At 45.6% G+C, this 22,184-nt stretch overlaps 2 protein-coding genes across 32 annotated transcripts; one reads left to right on the top strand and one right to left on the bottom strand.

Annotated features, from left to right (window-relative positions):
* The first annotated feature begins 257 nt into the window (after positions 1-257).
* On the top strand, positions 258-9,457 carry LOC117642629. Of its 16 annotated transcripts, none has more exons than XM_034381001.1 (4): positions 323-341; positions 546-634; positions 2,720-2,917; positions 7,705-9,457. In XM_034381001.1, the coding sequence occupies exons 3-4, from the start codon at positions 2,813-2,815 to the stop codon at positions 9,037-9,039; spliced, it is 1,440 nt and encodes a 479-aa protein (XP_034236892.1). In that variant the 5' UTR covers positions 323-341; positions 546-634; positions 2,720-2,812; the 3' UTR covers positions 9,040-9,457. The 16 variants fall into 16 exon arrangements, with proteins under 16 accessions (XP_034236890.1, XP_034236892.1, XP_034236891.1 ...); XM_034381000.1 differs by lacking the exon at positions 323-341 and adding an exon at positions 387-448; XM_034380999.1 differs by lacking the exon at positions 546-634 and having other exon boundaries at positions 258-341.
* Positions 9,458-11,789: 2,332 nt separating this feature from the next.
* Positions 11,790-20,771, bottom strand: LOC117642643. 16 transcript variants are annotated; one of them, XM_034381054.1, is made up of 6 exons: positions 20,750-20,771; positions 17,147-17,462; positions 16,841-16,965; positions 16,598-16,723; positions 14,113-14,269; positions 11,790-12,340 (listed from the first exon to the last, which is right to left on the bottom strand). In XM_034381054.1, exons 2-6 carry the CDS (start codon positions 17,211-17,213, stop codon positions 12,168-12,170), a joined length of 648 nt encoding a protein of 215 aa, XP_034236945.1. In that variant the 5' UTR covers positions 17,214-17,462; positions 20,750-20,771; the 3' UTR covers positions 11,790-12,167. The 16 variants fall into 16 exon arrangements, with proteins under 16 accessions (XP_034236945.1, XP_034236937.1, XP_034236930.1 ...); XM_034381046.1 differs by lacking the exon at positions 20,750-20,771 and adding an exon at positions 20,393-20,643; XM_034381039.1 differs by lacking the exon at positions 20,750-20,771 and adding an exon at positions 20,032-20,112.
* Between the last annotated feature and the right edge of the window lie 1,413 nt (positions 20,772-22,184).

The raw sequence follows: 22,184 nt of genomic DNA, 5'->3' as shown, positions 1-22,184 counted from the left end.
ACTTAGTCTAGAGACTTTTTTGTTCGTTTCTGTTTTGTGTTTGACGGATGCTTCAAATCAGACTTCTGCTGTGCCCGTTCAGCACAAGTTCCCTTCGGCTTTCGGTCTTCGGTGGGACTTGGCTTCGGGTCCAAGCTTCGGCTGCGCGCTCGGGTGCCGCGCTCGGGTCGACCCGAGCGGACCCGAGAGGACCTGAGCGGTGGCTCCCTATCAAGACGTACTCGGGCGGGCCAGGGGTTGGGAGGGGGAGGGGGAAGAGCTCGGCTCGGCTGGAACTCGACTCCCGCCTGGCGGTCGCAGAGGCTGTAGGTGCTGCTGCTTGCTGCTGCTCAGAGGCGGAAGTAAGTAGAACTCAAACGACTGTCGGAATTGACCCACCAGCTGAACCGATCTTGATTCGAGGGAAGCGTTTTTCCAATGTAGAGGGACCAACGCGAGGAAAAGTTGGGTCAGTTGGCAGGAACTGAGGACCTATAGTAACCCATGAGTGAGTTAGTGGGAGGGTGTCCACGGTGTCCCCTAAATCCGTGTTGGTTTGCCTGTAGACTTCTTCAGTATCGTCGGGTGAAGATCAATAGCAATCGAAGGCAGGAACCAGCGGTGCGCCACATTACGACCGTGAGACTAGCAAAAGGTAAGCCGAGCTGAACTCGGGTCGGTGAGCGTTGCTCTGGAGGAAGTTCACGCCAGTGGCCGCTGGGCGGCGCGTACAGTCGGCTCACCGAGAGTTTGGTAGGTCAAACGACAAAGAAGGATACAATTTCCCGTGAGAGAGAGAGAGGAATAGCCGATTCTCACGGGAGGAGGGGTATAGCTGCATCCTGCATTTTGATTACCGTGAATTTTCCGGAATTTTCATTCGGCGATTGTTAGAAAGGGTCTATCGCGCTTGGTTTCCGGCCGTCCGAAACCGCGTGGGAAGTCGAATTCGCCGACGGCATTTCAAAGGTCTGAACGTTGGAGGGTGCGGGTCAAGCTGTAAACTTTTCGAAACCAGCACCACGTACGCAGCATGTCAAATTGTGGAAAAGATAACGACGCATAAGTTACATTGTGACCGTCACATAGGTGTAAGTCGTAATTGTGTAGTCGACTTCCGGTTTAGGATCGCCAAGAAATATCCTACGCGCGTGCGACGTTCCTCTAACGTCAGCCGGTAGATGCTATTTCGGGGTTCCGATTTTCTTCCTCCTCTCGGTCCACATCTTCATAAATAATCAACTTTCTGAGTTGGACTGTTTGATGGCGTTGCGCTCCCTGCAACCTTGGCTTAAGGAACCTGCACGCTCTGGGTCTTCCCAACCTCGTGTCTTACCACACCACATGTGGCACTTGTGAACGGGGTTGCGGCCAGCGTATCGTCGTGAGCACATTTTATAAGGATGAGAGGTTGAAACCAAGTTTAGTAGAGAGTTCTCGTGGGGCAAGAGTCTCGGGGACGGGCCTGCGTAACGCTGCGTAACACGGTCGGCCCAGGGAGCGGAAAAGTGTCCGAACCAAGGGGTTGACAGGAAGTCGGGAGCCACGGTTCAAAGATTAACAGCTAGCACTCCATGCAGCGTTCTTGAAGACCGATGGTGCCTCTGGGGATCAGTCACTTCGCTCTGCCCACACTTACTTGCCAACGTAGGTGGTACTAGGTGGCTCCAGGCTTGAGCCTTGAGCCGAGCTCACGTGCGGGTTTTGATTTTCTATTGTGGCCCGGAGCCAGCGCTTTTGTGTGTGCGGTAGGTATTTAACATTTTGGCCTCGGGTGTTTCCGGGTGTTTCGTTATGAATCTTGCGAGGAATGGAACACCGTCGACATCGCATACAATATCTCGCTCATTTATGGCATAGCTAGCGGGCATTTTGTGGTAAAAGCTTGGGGAAACGGTCTATTTCTACTCATTCCCATCCCGTTGGCTGTCTCGCTGTGTCCACATTGACCTTCGAGCAATCTTATGTTTCGGAAGTTGGGTCGCGTCAGCTTATCGGAAACATCTGAAACGAAAAGATGTGCCCATATCGTTAAATGGAAGGAGGCGTCAATTGCGGTAGCGATGGATCGAAGTGGTCTCAGCGCAAAGGGAAATTTGAGAACCTCGTCGAGCGACCTCTGCGTTGGTTCAATAGAGTGCTTGAAAGAAGTTCTGGACCGGAAGGCGGACACGGTAAAAACGGAACCTGGTTTTCCCAGGAAGCCAATGGCGAAGGCATAGGCGATTGTCAGGGAGTTTCTGGGAAAACCAGGAACAGTTTTTACCGTGGAGCCAAAACGGAATCCAATAATGTCAGTTTTCAAGAGTTGTAAACGCGGCGGATGAGCTCGAGACCTTATCCGCCGAGTATTTCTCTTAGACACTGCCACTTCAGCTTATGTTCTCCGTCTTCCGGCCCAGAGCTTTGATTTAGCTATTGGGCGGCGGAGTACACTCTAAATGTTCTACAGTGAAGATTCTCCATATTATGGTGAAAATGATCCATATTATGGTGGTGCAGCTGACTTTGTAACATACCATTGAGAATTCACTGTACCTTATAGAGATTTTGACAAATTTCGTTGGTATTATGGAGAAAATCGCCACCATATTATGTTGGTGCAGCCTTTCACCGTAAGACATTTACTGTGTAGGCGACATTTGTCCTTCCGGTAGAGAGGCCCTCTCTGACCAAAATGTGACTCCTTGGCGCCGTGTGTCCACGAACTCTAATGCCATACACTTTCTCTATCCGACAGTATTGCACTGCTTCGTCCGGCGGGGGCCTCGTTCAAGACTCGATTCGCTTCCCGAAGAAGACGACTGCGGCGGCCGTTTTCGTCCGAACGGTCATGGAGTCCGAGAGGAAGCCGTCTGACGCCACGGAAGTCGGTGTCGCTGCTGTGGACAGTCTAACCATGGAGATGGAAGATCAGATGCAGGGATTAAACGTGGAGGTGAGTTCACTCCAGCTGCACTGTCAGGGGAAGTGGTATTTTTACAACTGTATTGAAGGGTATGGTGTTGACTGCTTCACTCTGCAAACGCAAGTGTGCACTGTTACAAAATTCTGTCAGACTTAGTCAGACTTAGTGGTCTAAATCTGTAAATCAGACTTTTTTTTTTCAAAAAAAAAAGGGCGTTTTTGTCTTAGTTTTTGGAGCTTGGCGAGTGAGTTCCAGTTTTTTTGTAAATGAGGCTGAAAAGTGAAAATAGAGAGTCAATACTTCATTTTTTGATTTTTTTCTGCCGTGTTTACAAAAAACTGGACCTCACTTTCAAAAAAGGGTGACGGTGTGAACTAGATATATGTGTCAAGTATCCTGTACAGAATACCTGGACCTGGAGATCAATTACTTTTCGAGAAAACGTGCGCACCGAGGGTTGGCATCGTTGTTTTTTGGCCGAAGTTTTCTACACTCATAGGGTACTTGGGTTAAATGTCTGGCCGAATTTGGAATCTATAAGGAACACATTACAAGACAAAATTAAACTATTTAAGGTAGGAAAGAGTTTGCAATGAAAACTAGGCACTTTAATAAAAGGGGCTTCAATGGGTATTTCCCACCTTAAGCGTTGTTTATTTGAAAATCGGAGAGGGGGGGAGGGGAAAGAATCCAGAGTCCTCGGACAATAGGGGCTCTTGGGAACCCCTAAAAATTGGAGAACTTTCCTCCTACTCAACATTATGTTAAATCACAATGACAGTCAAATTAATCTGACTCCGTTTCGGGGACGTCAGACCAAACGAACGTAGTTTTCTGTCCGCTGGCACAAGATGGCGCCAGTGTCGGTAACGATCCTGGGTAGTTCTTCCTCAAATCGCACGACCCCCCGAAATCGATGTCTCGAATTCGGACCAAACTTGGACTCATTGCTTGGGTCACCAAAAACAAGCCATGTGTCTATTTTTGAACGCATTTCGCAATGCAGTATAGGAAGCCAAGTTAGGGGATAATGACTAAAATTTTGACGTATCCCACTGGTAGTACCAAACTACAATTCATGGTATAAAACCCTCATCAATAGATACATATGATTCCTTTCTTCCTATTCTACCTTCCTCTGGCCTGCGGCCTGCTGCTAACATCGGCGACCCGACCCGTGGCGCTACCTCACGGACATAATGCGAACTACTGATACGGCGGGAGATTTTGAAATTAGAACATATCAAACGAGGTTTGGGAAGTGAATTTTGATCCGTATGACCTAAATTTCAATGAAGATGCTTCCCATGATTAAATATTGTGGCCTTAAGTTGATCCCAGGCATGATTGACTACTTTTTGTACAGTTTATAAAGAAATCGACACTACAGCTATAATTCTCTCTTAACTGTGATAATAAGGGCAAGCAAGTGAACAATTTGTTAGTATATATTAAGATTTAATTAATACAAATTTTAAACAAAGGTGAGGAACATTAATTTTTCTCTTCATTTGCGTACAAAAAGTCAAAAAAAAAGAAGCTGCATAAATAAGTTTTCCCTCAATTGTTCAAGAAGTAACATTGAAGTTCTAATGAAACATTAGGTTAACATGATCAGTGATCACATAACACATAAATAGTCAATCAATAATTCAAGAAAAAACAAAAGGTCTAAAATAAAAGATGTCGAGAAAGCTTTAGTCGCACCACCCCAACCCGAGCTCTTGGGAACACCAAAAAGTAGTCAATCATGTGCCTGGGATCAACTTTAGGCCACAATATTTAATCATGGGAAGCATCTTCATTGAAATTTAGGTCATACGGATCAAAATTCACTTCCCAAACCTTGTTTGACATGTTCCAAGTTCAAAATCTCCCGCCATATCAGTAGTTCGCATTATGTCCGTGCCGCAGCGCTGTATGTTGTCCCCTGTCCCCTGAATGTAGGCAATTTCAAGGAGCCGAGGAACCAAGAATTAAATGGATTTTCATTCATATTCATCTTATTTTGAGTCCTAGAACTTCATACGAGAAGAAACTGTTGGTGCTCAGGCCATTTGATCAAAATAGTGAAATCTTAACTTTTCTTCCTGTAAAGTTGAAGATGTGTCCAAGTCAAAGGTCTTATTTAAGTGATTTGTTCGATCATAAATTACCTTCATTTGACCATAAAATGAGTTAAATCCATGACAACATATTTTCAGAAGAGCAAATCTTAAGGGGAGGTTCTGGTGAAAATGCTATTTTTCCCTAAATAGGTCCCACTGTAAAAATTAGTTAAAAATTTGATGTCTTACTAAGAAATTAATATAAATTTTCATTGGGGACTCACATTCTATGCCTTTAACCCAGTCGAAGAGTCTTTTTGAGCCTATTTTGGCTGTAACTTTAAAAACCTTCTTGCGCATACTATTTTGTCGTTAAAGGTTGGCCTTGACATTTTTCACTTCTTCGATTCATTTTTAAAAGATGTCGGCATGCACAACTCAAAATGTAAATAACATTTTCATTCGCAAGCTTTCTAACCAAGCATTTCACTATAATTGATCAAAAATGTAGAAAATAGACAAATTATAGGGACTTTTCAGCTTAAAAAGCTTACAGTTAATAATACAATGGAAATTTTGAGCTATGCATGCCGGAATTTTTTGAAAATGAATCGAAGAAGTGAAAAATGTCAAGGTCAACCTTTTACGACAAAATAGTATGCGCAAGGAGATTTTTTAAGATACAGCCAAAATAGGCTCAGAAAGACTCTTCGACTGGGTTCAGAGCCTGGGATGTGCCTTCGTTCAAAAATCAAATTTTAGTCTCCTCGAAGAAAGATTTTATATTCCAAACAAATTATGACACTGGGATCCATTTGGGAAATGGCAAAGTTTTGGTCAGACCTGAAAGTCTCGCCAAAATTTGGTCAGACAAAAAAGTATCGCCACAAAACGGTCATACACAAAAGTCTGACCACAAAATGGCGAGACTTTTGTGTCTGACCGCCACCTAAAGGCCGTAATGCGCCGGATGGTTACGGCCTTCCGTGGTCAGCCACGAAAGTCTCGCCATTTTGTGGTCAGACTTTTGTGTATGACCGTTTTGTGGCGATACTTTTTTGTCTGACCAAATTTTGGCGAGACTTTTAGATCTGACCAAAACTTGGCGAGACTTTTATGTCTTGCCTCTGGAGTGGCGAGAAGTCTGACCTTTGGATTTGTAGTGAAGTTACGAAGGGCTTTTTAAATTCTCAAGGGGCTTCGTTAATCTACGACGGGCCTTCGTATATCTGCGACAGGCCTGCGTAAATGAACGAAGGAACTGTTGGCAATTTTTTTCCCGAAGGATCCGTTGTTGATTCTAGACCTATTATAGCGAAGGTTCTTTGTTTTTTAACGAAAGTTCCCTGTAAATTTACGGATGATCTCTGTTTTTTAACGAAGGTTCCCTGTAAATTTACGGAGAATCTCTGTTGATTAATGAAGGTGCTTCGCAAATTTCTATTGTGACTGTAAAATCGGCTTAGGTCCTTGTTGCGTTCTACCTGAACTTGCACGTTCTTCAAACGTTTATTCCAAACATTAGTTTTTACAGTGAAGTCTTTCATAGATTTTGCGCGTCACCTATGTCGGCCTTGCGGGCTAATCAAGACACCAACCATGACACGGTCCTGAGAGCACGCCTGCAGGTTGCCGATGACGCGCTCGCTGGACACTGGGGAGTGATTCTCACGTTTCGGGGTAGTTTCGTTTCTTCTGAATCCTGTGCCCAGACGAGCGCAGATATCGACATGGGGTTTGTTTCTGATGTAAGGGAGGGCCATTGCCCACTAAACGCACACATTTCGAAAAGTTCACGTTCGTTGGATTGGTCTACGTAGCGTTTGGAATACCCTAAATGTAACTTCCGTGATTGTCCAAAGAGAACACACTCGAACTTTCCGCCCCCAGTGTGGCGGTGTGGTTCGGAAATGCTTCCAACTGTCGACAGGGATTCGAAGCCTGGCATGTCTCGAGCTAATTTCAACCGAAGACCAATACGCCAGACTCCTTTCAAAGGTACTTATGCTGCAACGAATAATGTCCACCGTATATTCAATTTCACTACACAAATTTCGAAAAGGCAGTTCTGGACTTCTCCCCAAGCCAAACTTTTAACTTTCCATGACACAAGCCATCAAAGTGGAGTCCCTGGGATATAATTGCATGGGTCGCGGAAATCTAAGACGCTGTACACGGTCTCAAAGCGGGCTAGAGCATTATAAAATGGCGTGTATCAACAATTACCTGTAACTTCCGTGGCACCCTTTACCCAATGTTGCAGCAGCACTAGGTGAAAAAAATTTCCGCTTAAATGTCGGGCTTAGAGTATCATTTGACCCTGGAACGTTTTTTAAGCCACAGTAAGCCCGAGTCAGCCGTTAAAGCCGATTTTCACACTTTGTAACTTCCGTGATAACGTAATTTCCGTGATCAAAACACCCACTAAAACGTATGGGAATACCTTATGGCTCATGCTTTTAGGAAGGTAGTACAAGGTCTTGACTATAAATACCATTGCCATAACTCTAGTGTCATCCAGGACCCCAATAATCAGAAAAACTTAATTGGATATTTCTCACTTTCGGCAAATCAGAGACGCCAAAACTACCCCGAAACGTGAGAATCGCTCTGTTGCATACTTCTGGTCAGACCACTGGGTCTTGCAATATTGGTCTGAATTTTAAGATGTTTGATAACATAACAATGGAGGGTACGACATGACCAAGACTCCTTTCTTGTCAGTGCCTTCTGCCCTTCTACCCCTAAATCTGCGAACGCTCTGCGCAGACGTCGCTGCTGTCGCTGCCGGACGACGACCTGCTGAGCGTGCTGGACTACCTGAGCACGCCAGACCTGCTGTCCTGCCTGGCGGTGTGTCATCGCTTGCGGGACGTCGCTCTTCGGCCGGAGCTGTGGCGGCGACGCAGCATTGGCTTCGTGGAACACAACGTCTCAACTAGAAACCACGGGGCCGCTGTCCTGCGCATGGCGCCGTGTGCCTCCCGCCTGTCCATGCGGTTTGATGGCCACAGCGACGCGCTCCGCACGCTGGCCGCCACGACCAAATGCGCGGTGGCCGAGCTGATCATCCGCAACGAGCACGACTCCGTGCGGCCTGAAGCGGCCAAACTAGTGATCCGCAACCAGGCGGCGCCGGGGACCCTGAGGGCTCTGGACGTGCTGGCAGAGGTCTTCTCCCCTCAGGGTCTGACCCGGTTAGCCGTGGAGGTCCCCGAAAGTAGTTACCCGGAGGCTGAGCCCGCACCGCTGTCCCCGGCGTCCATCAAGGAGGTGACCCTTGTGACCAAGGACCCCCGCTTCGTGCACTGCGTGCTGCGCTCGCACGCCGCCACGCTGCAGGCCGTAAAGTTGAGGGGGGATTGCCAGGGCGTGGCACCGCTGCTGGCCGCCATCCCCGGGCTGCAGCACTTGGACTGCCCCGTGATGGAGGACCTGCCGCTGCTGACGAGAGGCACGTCGCTGCGCTCCCTCAGGCTGACCCTGAAAGAGGACCAAGTTGCGTTCCAGGCCACCGCGGCGGCCTTCCTGCGCACCGCCACGCACCTCGAGGAGCTCGACCTCAGTTACGCATGTCCCGCATGGCTTCTCGGGGAGCAGAGGCTGCTGACGGCGCTGGCGTCCTCGGGCCAGGCCGCCCTGCGGAAGCTGGTATTCTCTCTACCTAATTATACAGGGCTAACAACCAGCGTTGATAAGGAGCTGGCCGCTGCTCTGCCTGGGCTGCCCGCCCTTGAGTGGCTTATCCTGCCCCAAAGGGTGTGCTGGCGCGTCCTGAACGCCATCAACCCGGACAACTTGCCCCGCCTTCGCGGCCTCAGCCTTCTGGGCTGCAGCCGGGTGTCCGAACCCCAGTGCACGCACGCCACCGTCATGCACCTTTCAAACGTGCGCCATATCCTTGCCAAATACAGCCAGTTCTATCTGGTCGTGAGGTCCAGATCTTGCGAGGAGTCGAAGTGGAGTAAACTCTGCGAGCACTGTCTGAGGGGCTGCCATGGCGTGCCCTGGCCAGGTAACTCGCTTATAGGCTTCTACACGCACGAAGCACCCGGCAAGGATGTAGTGGATGAACTGAGATGCACAAACTGGATCAAATTGTGAAACGGCACCTCGACATTCTCCGTACGTGGTGACAAGCCTATCTTCATTTTGAGCGTAAGACTTGGTTTGTATAATCGTCGGGGTGGATGCGAGTGTGACGCGTTTGATTGCCTGTATGCTGATCACAGCAGCAGATGTTGGCTTCTTAAGTGTTTTGGAAGTCTGAGCCTGCGACCTACAGTTTTCAGTAGGCTGACATAATTTGTTAAATCGGAAATGAAAATAATTATGAACGTGCTCTTTGCACAGTACTACTTTTTTTATAGCCTACTCATTTAGATTGTCGGAAGAATATCAAAAGTGCATGCTTAAATGTTCAAGTCAATAATAAATATTAATTCAAAACTTTAACATTGTTAAATATGTTTTTTTTCTGTGTCAACACTAAAATGTTAAACAAGGCATTGTTTTAACTTGACGATGTTGTTCTTGTGTTTGCTTTTGTTTGCCTACCCTAAGGCGCGGGATCACCTAAAACTGAAGTTAACGGATTGGGCTCAAATTTTGAACACGTGTTCGAAACACACTTCTGATGCACCCCACAAATTTTTTTGGCGCTGGTTCAAATTTGAACAAAGACATTGAGCGTTAAACTGTTCAATCTTCGTGCAGCTCACCCACCAAAAGTACGAAACGTAGACCAAAACTAAAAACATATTCCGGCAGTAAAAATGAGCGCCTATCCGTTATGATACCTCCGAAGTTCGTGGCGAAGCTTAATGTAGTCCAAAAAGTTGGTCAAAGTTGGGCCAAAATTGGGTCAAAGTTCAACTCCAGATTTGACAGACATGCCCCTGGAATTTCGTTCCCACAGGTACCACAACGTGTGCGCACGTCTTTCCCCTGCACAAATCTACCTTCAGATTTTTTGTGGTATCGATACTTTCTGAGGGTGAGCTGCACAAAAAAAGCACTGTTTTTCCCTGATTTTACTCGTTTTGAATTTGGCGGTCGGCTCGTGGCGTTCTGAGAGGTGGCGAGGCGGAGGTTTTCGGAACTGCACGGAGGTTGGCCGGTGCGGCGTGACAAGTTTGTGATGGACAGCTGGCTGCATTCCGATCCATTGTCTCCGACGCGTGTGCCCCCTCCCCTCCCCCCGCTGCAGTCGCCAGGATTCGGAGGCGAGGACCGGCAGCGCGCTCGGCCACTGGGGCAGCCCCAGACGGCCCACTTCTCGGTTGGGGCAGGGAGGCGAGCATGCAATTTTCCTCTATTTGGATAAAGTTTTATACCACCGAAACCGCAATGAAACAATCACTGAGAATGAAGGAGTCACCACCGTCACCCTTTCAATAGGGCAGGCTCACAACAGCTTCTGCGAGTCACTAGCGGTGGTGGGACCAACAACGTTCCCTTCCATCTGGGGATCATTCTCGCGGGAAGCTTGAATTTTGACTTCTTTTCTGCTGTTTATCGGGCATTTGGATCGATTTATGCACTTGCCTTGTATTTCTTAGCATGAACGCCTACCTAGGATGCGTATTCACTGAAATTATAATAACGTTTCGCATGAAAAAATAAAAGCGATGTGGTTGGAGGTTATGGGCGCCTTGGTAGCGGACGCTGCTACTGCGGGCCCCACTTTCATTAAGGGGAAATTGTTTTGAAGCAATTTTGACGCTCCTAGGCAGCTTGTACGCGTGCTTGCGAACGTTAGTATTCCCTCTGAGCAACAAAACGCCATTTAAAGTCACGAAATAATCATCCCGATGCTTAATTACGAGAACACTACTTGAATGTTCCCGCTCGTTTTGATCCCCAGATGATCGTCGCTTGTCGAGATGTGAGCCTGCCCTATGGGTAACGCACGCACCGTTGCCCAAATTTGGGTGACGAGCCCGCGGTGACCAAATTTTGGACAGTCATAAAATCGTCGCCCAAATTTGGGTAACGTCGTCGCGACGACGCTCTTCCGGGGCCACCACGATGACCCGCAATGTGGCGTTGAGGCCTCCGGTCATCGTGGTGGCCCCGGAAGGACGTCGTCGGGAACCTTACGGCGTCGCCGACGACGTTACCCAAATTTGGGCGACCAAACACCTGTTACCAAATTTCAGGTGATGATATCGAGGGGTCCTATTCAAAAGATCTTATCTGGGCGTTCCCCCCAAGACAATCTTATCTTAAACGCAGGTGAATTTCACATAGTTTGATCATTTGGTACAGCTACATATCAATATAATTTGTGAGTTTGTTCAAGTAAATCTAAAGATAGAAGATCAAAGAAACCAAAAGTGCATGTAGAAATGTTTCGCTTACCGTCGTATTTGTTCTGATTGATCAAAATGAGTGAAATTTGCCGGCGTTTAAGATAAGATTGTCTTTGGGGGAAGGCTCAGATAAGATCCTTTGAATAGGGCCCCTCGATATTTTCATCACCAAAATTTGGGCAACGAAGTTGCATCACCCATTTAAAGGGTGATGGTGGTGACCAATTCATTCTCAGTGAAGGAACACAGCTAAAACATGTTCGAATTCGAAAATTTGAAATTTGAAGAAAGAGTTCGTTGCTGGACGCCCGCAGGGAGCCACCTGTCAAGCCGTCTTTGTGCACTTTGACGAGGGTGACGGAGATCGTCTCGGCTGCCCCGGCGTCTACACTGCCAAAACAGGCTGCGCCGACAGGAAATGCACATGGGACTTGGTCACAGCTTTTAGAGTGTTGAGGAATACGAAGCACTTCTTCGTGTAACGAAGCCAAGCCGCTTCGTCCATGCGAGAAAAGAGAAGAAGAATAAAATCAAGGAACCTACTTGCTTCTAGTGTTCAGTCAAAACACTTTAGTATAATTCAAAAAGAAAAAAAAACTTTTCAAAAACATAAAATCTATTCCCATCCCATTTACAATTCTTCGATGGAATATTTGAATCATGATACAATTAAAACAATAAAAGAAACTGTTGCAATGCTCGATATGTACTTTCATCCCTAACATGTATGCACAAACCATCCAAAAAATGCTTGAAAAGTGGCAAACTTCAACGCAAGCATTAACTTACAAACACCGATATTGTGATCTTTACATAACATAACTTGATATGTAATGAGAAACGTGTGAGCTTCATTATCAATTAACGAAAAAATAATTTGACTTTTAGACGGACATGTGGTACTATGAAGAACTTCACTCAATCGGTCTTCGTCTCCGCCATTTCTTCTGCCACAGGTTCCTGCGAGGGAGAAGGCGGCGATGCGCCGTCAGTTGGGACTGGGCCTGGGACAGGTCCCTCCGACGGAGAAGGCGGCAACGCCTCGCCAGTAGCGACGGAACCGGAAGCTGAATTGTCATCCTGAGCCGCAGCTGTAAGACAGTATACAGAAAAGATTAAGATGTGAATAGAAACTTAATTCTTATGTAGACTATTTTCGTGCATGGTCTCGCACGATTTGGCAGACACGTACTTTTGGAACAAAATTGTACGCAATTTCACACGAGTTTGTGCGATTCTGCAAACAAATTTGTACGAAGAAGTTCGCGTATTAAAAATTGTGTGAGACCACGAACAAAATTGTACCAACATACATAGTTTATATTAAGGGAGGGTGGGGAACCATGACCAATTTTTTTTGTGCCTCCCCCTACTCCACCGTGTGGTTCGAAAACAGGGTCGCCAGCGCTCGGGGCTGTTGAAAATAGTATACTGTTAAAAAAAAATTCTGAAATTTCAGACAAAATTTGACTGAAGTTAATTAACAGTAAGGGGTTCTGAAATTTCAGACCATTTCGGCGGTCTGAAAATTTAGAATAGGGTGGTCTCAAAGTTTAGAATTGGGAGGTCTCAAAGTTAAGATTTAGGTGGTCTGAATTATTAGACACGGCCAGTCTGAAGAAAATTCAGACAAAAACACAAAATTGTAACGTTGAACCTTCACTCCATTGCGAGAGAAGTCTTTGATAGAACTTGCGCGTAACTTATCGGCCGTTCTCTTTACTCGGAAACTCCGAATATCTTGGTATTCGAACCATCGAATCCTCGCTCGTCGGCTTTGCGGGTTATCCATTACACCACGGGACCGCTCTGAGAGCACGGCTGCAGGATGCCGATGACTCCAAGCGCGCTCGCTGGACGCTGGGAGGCCACAAATAAACAAACCAAGCGCGTGTTGCGGGAGTTTAACTGCGGACAATTTGGGCTGTTCGTGAATATTTAAGATTCTGTATCGAGCGCTCAAATATTGCGGTTAAATTTGGTCAAATGAGGCAACCAGTCTGACATTTCAGAACAATACGTCTCCCGTTTCAGACCCATGGTCTGAAAATACACAACCAGTTTGAAATTTAAGATCAATCGGTCTTCCTTTTCAGGAGAATAGTCTGAAAAAGGGATTCAGACTACATGGTCTTGTACTAAGTCTGAATTTTCAGTCACCCCTGTCAGACTTTTTGTCTGGATGGTCTGAATTTGCTTTTAAGACTGCGAAAGTCTTAAATTTCATCCGAGGATTCTTCTTTTGAATACTTCTGGTCTTAATTCAGAAATGAGACCACTAGGTCTTACAAAATTGGTCTGAATTTTAAGATTTTTTTTAACAGTGTAGAAAAGTGACTTTGCGCCCTTAAAAATAGTGACAAAAAAGTGACTTTTTTGGCCAAATAAAGACAAACAGGTGACTAAATTTCGCTATGATCTGTGGAAAATGATCGCTTTTGGCACTTAATTGGAGCTTAAATACAGGGTATGTGGGCGTAAGGACAATAAAACCGGAAAAAGCGCATGAAACAAGGGAAAATGGAAAGGTTCTGTAGAGTTTAGGGACCTTTAATACTCGGAAGAATAATTAGAGAAGCATGAAAACAAAAGCTTTGAATAAAGCAAAGCTTCATCTTTCCGGGATTATTTTAGAGCCTACTTGAAAGTTTCCACAGGGTCCCCCCTTGACTGTTCAAGAGGATTGCGCATGCGTTTTCGATGTGCGCAACAAAGCACCTTCGTCCTTATTAACGCACAAATGCGTGTATGTCACAACGCATGCTTAACGAGCGAAGCTTATGCACAAAAGAGTGTTGAGTAACTTAGTATGTCTGCATGCTTTTTTCAGCTACCGAGTTACCACCCGCTGGTATTTTCTTACCTTTGGCGTTTTCTTTAGCCTGCCGACGCCACCTCCTGCGCTCAGCTCTGAACTGCTTCTTCTTCTGTTTCCTTTTGTCTTTCCGAGCCTGCAACTTTTCCTTCTTCTGCATGTCAATCTTGGCGACATTTTCATCAATCTTCATCTCTTCTGTCTCCTGCAAATCAATGAACCATCAGAACCCAAAAGTTACCTGCTTTCTCAATACTCTGGCGGGTTTATGCTGAGTTTTCCTTACGCTAATACGAGTTTCCTTACGCTACGCGGATAGTCTTACGCTACGGCAACATTAGTGACCATTTATGCTAAGTCCTCACGCTATTACGGGTTTGCTTACGCTAGGCGGCCGTACGCGGCTCCCCATTGGTCGGACACGCGAACTTGTCATAGCGTAAGGGCCTGTTACGCCAAAAAATACATCCTGATGGATTAAGGCTTAAAACTAACCGTCCGTCGTAGCCGTTCTGCGTAGCGCAAGGGCTTGTCATGGCGTAAGAGCACTGTAAATGCCCCCATATAACCACACGCGATGGAATTTTCGTTTTTTCGTAAGAATCTTGTTATAGCGTAAGGAAACTCGTATTAGCGTAAGGAAAACTCAGCATAAACCCGCCTTAATTACTATGCACAAAGTCATGGGACTCTTCGAGTTCAATGCAATTTTAAGCACATCCGATGGTAATGAAGTTTTGTGACCGCCGGCAGGGACAAATTGTCGACTGGCAGTGCAAATGGAATGTGCGACGGAAAATATGGGTCACCAGCAGGCCGAATGAAAATTGTATCGTTGTTGCTAAAACTTGCATAACTTGGGACAAAAAATGTCCCATGACTTTTAATGTGTACCTTAAATCGAATAGGGCAGTTCAAAAGACTTTTTGAAAAAGAACAACAAACACGTCACTTGAACGACCTACAAAGAAAGTGACTCTGTTGGAGACTGAGCGATAGCGAGGCGAGTCACTCGTACAGGGTTGAAAAACTTTTGATGCTGAAGTGTTTTTTCGTTGAAATGTATTTAAAGAATGTGACATCATAGGGTTAAGTGCCGAACATGGATCGGGGTTCCAAACATGTATCACACACTCATTCCAGGAACGTGCCATCACGTTGAAACGAACGTCACAAAATGTCACGTTCCTTTCAACGTGATGTCACGTCCTGGAATGAAAGTGCATTTCTGTTCGTGAGTCTATCTCAAAACCTGTGACCAGATTCTAAATTTCCATATTTCCTAGCGACGACTAAGTGTTAGATGTGGCGCTGATAAGTTTGCAGCTGCCTCCCTCTACTCTGCAGGGTTGCATTAAGAAAGGTACCTAAAACTAGAGCGCGAAAATCGATGAAGAATAACGTTTAAAAAGGTGCTTTTAATACCTCCGATTATGGGCTAGGTAATCAACGCAGTCACTTCAAAAAATTTTCGTCGTGCACAGTAGACAGGTCATGGGACCAGTAAGGTAAATATCAACCTTAGATTCAAAAATAGTAGTCAACCAACACTTGACTTCGATTAAAACAAGATTATGAGCGATCGATGGTCTGGTAACCTTACCCTATCCGTAGGGTGGATTTTAGAATACGAAGTCACATTTATTTGCACATGGATCGATCAACACACAAACGAATGAGACATCGTATTTTAACGAACAGAACAAAAGCCAGACACTGACGAAGACGAGCATGAGATCACATTCGATGATTTATGTGACGTCATATTCGATGAATAATATGACGTCACATTCGTTGAATAGCAAAGTGGGTGGGCGCGCGTGCTTCGTAAGGCCTTGGTCCATCCAGCTGATATTTCGCAGGGATATTAGATATGTTCAGGGCTCACTACACGTCAAAATTCAACTTTCGAATGACTTTAAATCCTTGAAGTAGGTCTCGGAATGACCTCAAATGCGAAAAAGTTCCGCAACAAACTTAACCATGCCAGTGGAGCACCGCGGCTCTACGGAAGTGTTAACAAAAAAAATATAATCTTGGGTGTCAATTTATTCTGAGAAAATATGTTCTATTGGACACCCAGCAAGGAACAGAAATCTTTCAGATTCTTAAGACGAAGCCCACATTTTGCTCGTTGTTTCTCAGGCACACTCTCATCCTCATATTGACTTTTTGTGCTTGGCTTATAAAGGATTTTGTGCAGCATTAGCATAAAAAGGATTTTATGAGTTAATACAAACAACTTTGTCCATTTTATTGAATAAAAATAGTACTTCATCCATTGACTGACTCCATTGTGTATGGAAACAGGAAAAAAAAAAAACTTGAGGACAAAGAAGTAATGAAATCCTCTTTACGCTCATGCTGCACAAATTCCTTCTTGTGCCGAGTACAAAAAGTCAATAGCAGGATGAGAGTGTCATCGGATAAGTTCCCCTTTAAACTCTCCATTGCTTGTGTTTGTAAAGGAAGTTAAAACAAGACATGGGAGATGAAAGGAAAAAGAGTCCCAGACATTGACTCGGATGCTTACCATTGTCACTGCGACGTTTCTGGATTCTGAACTGGGACTTCCCGATCTATTCCTGTTGACAGCGACAGTGAACATCTCGGAGGGTTGAGTTTCCGCAGGCGGGGTAACAAAAACGTCCTGCCAGAACTGAAAAGAAAGAAAAAGACACTGTAAAAAGGCGAGAAACCAGATGAATCAGCATTCTGCTCCTCAATTAAGGAACGCTTGCTGAAATTATAGAGGATTGGCTCCGTTAGTATCTACCTCTGGTTGACGCCGCATCAATCTGTGGTGCTTACGCAGCTTCACCAAATCGTTCAAGTTCGAGCACAGCTGTTTCAGGTCACCGTCTTCCAGCTCTAAGAATGTGGCCCACTCAATCTTCTCATCTGTGGTGACATAAATACATCAGTCTCGGAATCGCGGTAGGCGTTACACGGTAACAACGGAACCTGGTTTTCCCAGGAACTGCCTGGAAATCACCTGTGTCTCCACCAAAGGCTTCCTAGGAAAACAAGGTTCCGTTTTTGCCGTGTAATTACCGAAGTTATATTGGCGCTCAAGTTTTACCTTCAAATTTGGGGCCCAAGTGTACCAATCCCCATGTCCTCAGCGTGGCTTCGATCTGGGGGTCCATGATCGACTTATAAATGCAGTCCAGAGGATAGAAAAAAGGGCGGACACAATCCCGTCTGAGGTCAAACGATTCGACGACGATGACGACCGGACACCGCAACTTCAGCGAGGAGAGGAAGACAGAGCTTCGTCGAAGGAATCCGGAAGCAGCGCCGGGAAGACGTTTTTCTCTTCTCACTCGCTCTGACCGCAATCGCTCGCCCTCTCTCTTCGTTGCTCCAAACTCTTCGCGTCTTCAGATTTCCTGTTCCTGCACACACATCAAGCACTTTGATTAATACACGTTTCTTTCACTCCAATCCCAATGGTGGAGCCTTTCTTTCGCACTAACGGTCGTGTGACGTCAAAAAAGAGTCAGACTAAAAATCTTTCCATCTAAGAGGTGACGAGCAAACCCATCGCCAGATCACCACTTTGCAGCATTCCCAATATATTTGGCAATGGACTAGAAGTGAGTGTCCTAGTTAGTTGAATGCCAATTTAGGCACAATATCAAAATTATTGACAATATTTTAAATATTTTCTCTTCGAAGGCAAGATCTCTGTATCGTTCTATTTGAACGAGACACAATCGTATCACCAGAAACGTCACTACTGAAAGACGCTGGACCTAGGACAACAACGCTAGGAAGGAGCACAAGAACGGAAGTACAAAACGGCCGTTTCTGGACTGGCATATTTCTTCATACTTTCGTCTCTGACTTCCGGTTTAGCTGTTCTACTTCAGGGCAAGAGTTCCCTCCAAGTAACCTCTTGACGTCAATCTCTAAGGGCCAATAGCGCACTGGGAAGGAGCTCCAGGCCAGAAGTTCATGAACAAAACCATCACGAAGTTGATGGAAAGGCAGGTACGAGGGAGAGAACTTGAATGAGAAATCGGTGTTGGACCGCGGTCCAATGCTTTGAGGGCGCCAAGGTGAGTGGCGGACTTGCATGCAACGGATTTAACTCAGGCTGTGCAGTCGTAAGCAGTTTCCTACTGCTCAAGTGGTCGCCGAGGTGTCGTGAAATACCCCAACTCAACGCCGATTCAACAGTCGAGCTCGCATGTGATGCGAATTCGTAACGGTGAACAATCTTAGCAAGCGAATTCGTGTGATCAATAGATACTTCAGGCTGGGCTTGAAGCTAAGAGCAAGAAGAACAATACAGACCGGAAACAGTAGAATAATTTGTCTTTCTCGGAGATTTTACCAGGTTTGAACCAAAGTCTATCCAAAAATTAAGCTTACTTGAAATTTTGGATTGAGAATAACACTCATTAATAAATAAGCGTTATTTGGCAGCTGTTTCCGGTATGTTCGTCTTCTTATTCTTCGCTTCAGGCCCTGCTTCAAGTGTCTATCGGATCATAAAAGGGATCGTAATGTAGTCCACGCCACTTATGAATGACAGACGACAGAAACCAGTAGAAGTCAACAGCGGTAAAAAACATTCCACCACCTCTCGTATCCGTTCCAGCACATGAAACTTCTAATACTCCGCTTGCGTTCAAGAAAAGATTCGCTGCCCTGAAGGAAAAGCGCATCTTCCACCGCAAACTATCACGCAAAGTCTTCAGCCTCGAACACTGGTTGACTGAATAGGGTACTTTCATAGATCCCGAACCGGAAGCAAGCAGACGCCATATTGGCTGGAAACTAACCTCTCTTCGGTTCTAAAACTATAGCCGAGCTGTACAAATATTCCTCGCAAGACACATATGCACTGCAAGTAAGTATCGAATGACTGATAATGTTCAAGTGTGGCCGATACGTTTGACTATCGTCTCTTTGCCATGTCAAGTTTTGATCTACTTCCGCCAACAGGCGTCTGTATGCTTCCGGTTCAGGATCTACGAAAGTACCCTATTGACTTATACATACGAGAGCGAATTTCAAGTACGGTAAGCGTCCTGCAGTCAACATGACGGCACCTGACTTGCAATTCCCTCGTAGCAGCAAGATACTCCACTAACTGTAGAAAGTAAAGGGGAGTTTCCTTCAATCGGCTCATCAAGTGGTGGGGAACTGTCTGAGCAAGGTGAAAGACATTGCGTTACGCACAACACGTTAAATTTTAAACGGTATAAACGGTTCCTGGATTTCCCAGGAACCCCCTGGAAATCGCCTAAGTCTTCGCCATAGGGCTCCTGGGAAAACCAGGTACCGTTTTTACCGCGTAGTAAAGTTGAGAGGTCATCCTTGAAGCTCAAGCAGTGAACACGGGTATCAACGCAGAACTGACGCGTAACATTTCACCCGGGGGAGGGGGGGTCTGGGCCAGCGTAACGCCGCGTTACGCTGGCGAGGGGGAGGGGCAATACGTGCTCAAAGCTGCGCACCGTTCAGTCACTGAGCGAACTTAACACCGTGAACACAGAAGTAGCATTTCAGTTACTTGTCTCTGACACGTGACGTCCGGCTGAAATTCGCTGTCAGGAGAAAAGCTGGTGCGGGCAAAAAGCAGAGGTACCAGGAGGACGACGATGAATGAGCCGATGGCACCCTGACGAGTGAGGTTCAGGACCGCAGTTCTGCAAACGTGCGTTAAATCATATCCTATCTAGTCGTTCACCGATGAGTCTGTAACTCGATGGACCGTGTACCTCAGAGAATCGTAAGTGTGAAGCCCTGCCAGTGAACTGGGCTGCTTATCAACTATGTTACGCAGGCGGGACGGGGAATGGCCAGAGCTGCGTGTGTGTCTAGGGGACGGGGGTTTGTAACCATCTTCATGATACGTCAAGCACGTTAATAACATGAGAACAATTTTAAGAAGACTTTTGTATTATTCAAGGTAGAACAAAGGTGGACTGAAAGATAGGTTGGGGTACTCACATCATATAATTCTCTACGGCTATCCCAACCAGCTGATGCTCACAAGAATCGGCGCTGCCTATAGGGTATTTTAACGAATCCCTGGCCCGGAAGTCAAAGAACAAAAGTAAGAACCAAAACCGCTTCTGCGCATGCGCAGACGTCCCCCCTCCACTCTGAGGCAGCGTCTGCGCATGCTCAGAAGCCGTTTTGGTTCCTACTTTTGTTCTTTGACTTCCGGACCAGGGATTCGTTAAAATACCTTATTGTAGGCAGTGAAAGCTACTGTCTTGGTCTTCCGTGCCATACTAATCTGCGAGACGTGCTAAGCATCCGCACCGCCACGTTCGTCGGACGCCCAGTTGTAGAGATTCATACTTACGGTAGGGTGCACGTTAGGACGCAGACGACTTCAGCCAGGCGTACGGAGGACACTCACTCTGATCGGTCCCGGCAGCCGACGGCGGCTTAACTTAACGCGTGAAGAAACTACTTTCTTCTTTCTTTCCTTTAATTTCGCTTAGCTGTAGTCGACTGCAATCCACGTTTCGCAAGTGACTGGTCGCGGAAGCGAGTGAATAAAAGGCTAAAGGGCAACGTTTTTCACTTCGGGCCCAGTTGTGTAGGGTTTGTTTTGAATAGAGAGAGACCGGAAGTTAAGAGGGTTTGCGGATTCTGCTTGCATGTGCGTTTGCATCGCTGCCCTACGACTTCCGGTGAGCTCATTGCGCGTCTTCACCTTGTTTCTTTGTGTTCTTTCACGAACTTCGACTTGGTCCTCTATTTGATGTTGGACAGGGTTCTCTGCTCTATTCTAGCTTCCTCTGGCCTGCTGCTAACATCGGCGACCCGTGGCGCTACCTCACGGACATAATGCGAACTACCGATATGGCGGGAGATTTTGAACTTGGAACATATCAAACAAGGTTTGGGAAGTGAATTTTGATCCTTATGACCTAAATTTCAATGAAGATGCTTCCCATGATTAAATATTGTGGCCGAAAGTTGATCCCAGGCACATGATTGACTACTTTTTGGTGTTCCCAAGAGCTCGGGTTGGGGTGGTCCGACTAAAGCTTTCTCGACATCTTTTATTTTAGACCTAATGTTTTTTCTTGAATTATTGATTGACTATTTTTGTGTTTTGTGATCACTGATCATGTTAACCTAATGTTTCATTAGAACTTCAATGTTACTTCTTCTTGAACAATTGAGTGAAAACTTATTTATGCAGCTCCTTTTTTCTTTGACTTTTTGTACTCAAATGAAGTGAAAAATTAATGTTCCTCACCTTTGTTTAAAATTTGTATTAATTAAATCTTAATAAATACTAACCAATCGTTCACTTGCTCGTCCTTATCACAGTTTATAAAGAAATCGACACTACAGCCATAATTCTCTCTTAACTGTGATAATAAGGGCAAGCAAGTGAACAATTTGTTAGTATATATTAAGATTTAATTAATACAAATTTTAAACAAAGGTGAGGAACATTAATTTTTCACTTCATTTGAGTACAAAAAGTCAAAGAAAAAAGGAGCTGCATAAATAAGTTTTCACTCAATTGTTCAAGAAGAAGTAACATTGAAGTTCTAATGAAACATTAGGTTAACATGATCAGTGATCACAAAACACAAAAATAGTCAATCAATAATTCAAGAAAAAACATTAGGTCTAAAATAAAAGATGTCGAGAAAGCTTTAGTCGGACCACCCCAACCCGAGCTCTTGGGAACACCAAAAAGTAGTCAATCATGTGCCTGGGATCAACTTTCGGCCACAATATTTAATCATGGGAAGCATCTTCATTGAAATTTAGGTCATAAGGATCAAAATTCACTTCCCAAACCTTGTTTGATATGTTCCAAGTTCAAAATCTCCCGCCATATCGGTAGTTCGCATTATGTCCGTGCCGCAGCGCTGTATGTTGTCCCCTGAATGTAGGCAATTTCAAGGAGCCGAGGAACCAAGAATAGGGTACTTTCGTAGATCCTGAACCGGAAGCAAGCAGACCAGCAGACGCCAAATTGGCCGGATACTAACCTCTCTTCGGATCTAAAACTATAGCCGAGCTGTACAAATATTGCTCGCGAAACTCATATGCACCGCAAACAAGTTTCAAACGACTGTTTATTTTCAAGTGTGGCCGATACGTTTGACTAACGTCTCTTTCCC

This window comes from Thrips palmi, unplaced genomic scaffold (assembly GCF_012932325.1).
Source record: "Thrips palmi isolate BJ-2018 unplaced genomic scaffold, TpBJ-2018v1 HiC_scaffold_16, whole genome shotgun sequence".
Lineage (NCBI taxonomy): Eukaryota > Metazoa > Arthropoda > Insecta > Thysanoptera > Thripidae > Thrips > Thrips palmi.
The sequence above is the reverse complement of the archived record's forward strand: the minus strand, read 5'-3'. Positions and strand labels throughout refer to the sequence as shown.

Coding starts and splice junctions, on each gene's coding strand:
- LOC117642629 (XM_034380999.1), top strand. CDS start 2,813: ATGGAGTCCGAGAGGAAGCCGTCTGACGCCACGGAAGTCGGTGTCGCT. Junction 2,918..7,704: donor TGCAGGGATTAAACGTGGAG/GTGAGTTCACTC, acceptor CGCTCTGCGCAG/ACGTCGCTGCTGTCGCTGCC.
- LOC117642643 (XM_034381054.1), bottom strand. CDS start 17,213: ATGGACCCCCAGATCGAAGCCACGCTGAGGACATGGGGATTGGTACAC. Junction 16,966..17,146: donor CTTGGGCCCCAAATTTGAAG/GTAAAACTTGAG, acceptor ATGTCACCACAG/ATGAGAAGATTGAGTGGGCC. Junction 14,270..16,597: donor GAAACGTCGCAGTGACAATG/GTAAGCATCCGA, acceptor ATTGATTTGCAG/GAGACAGAAGAGATGAAGAT.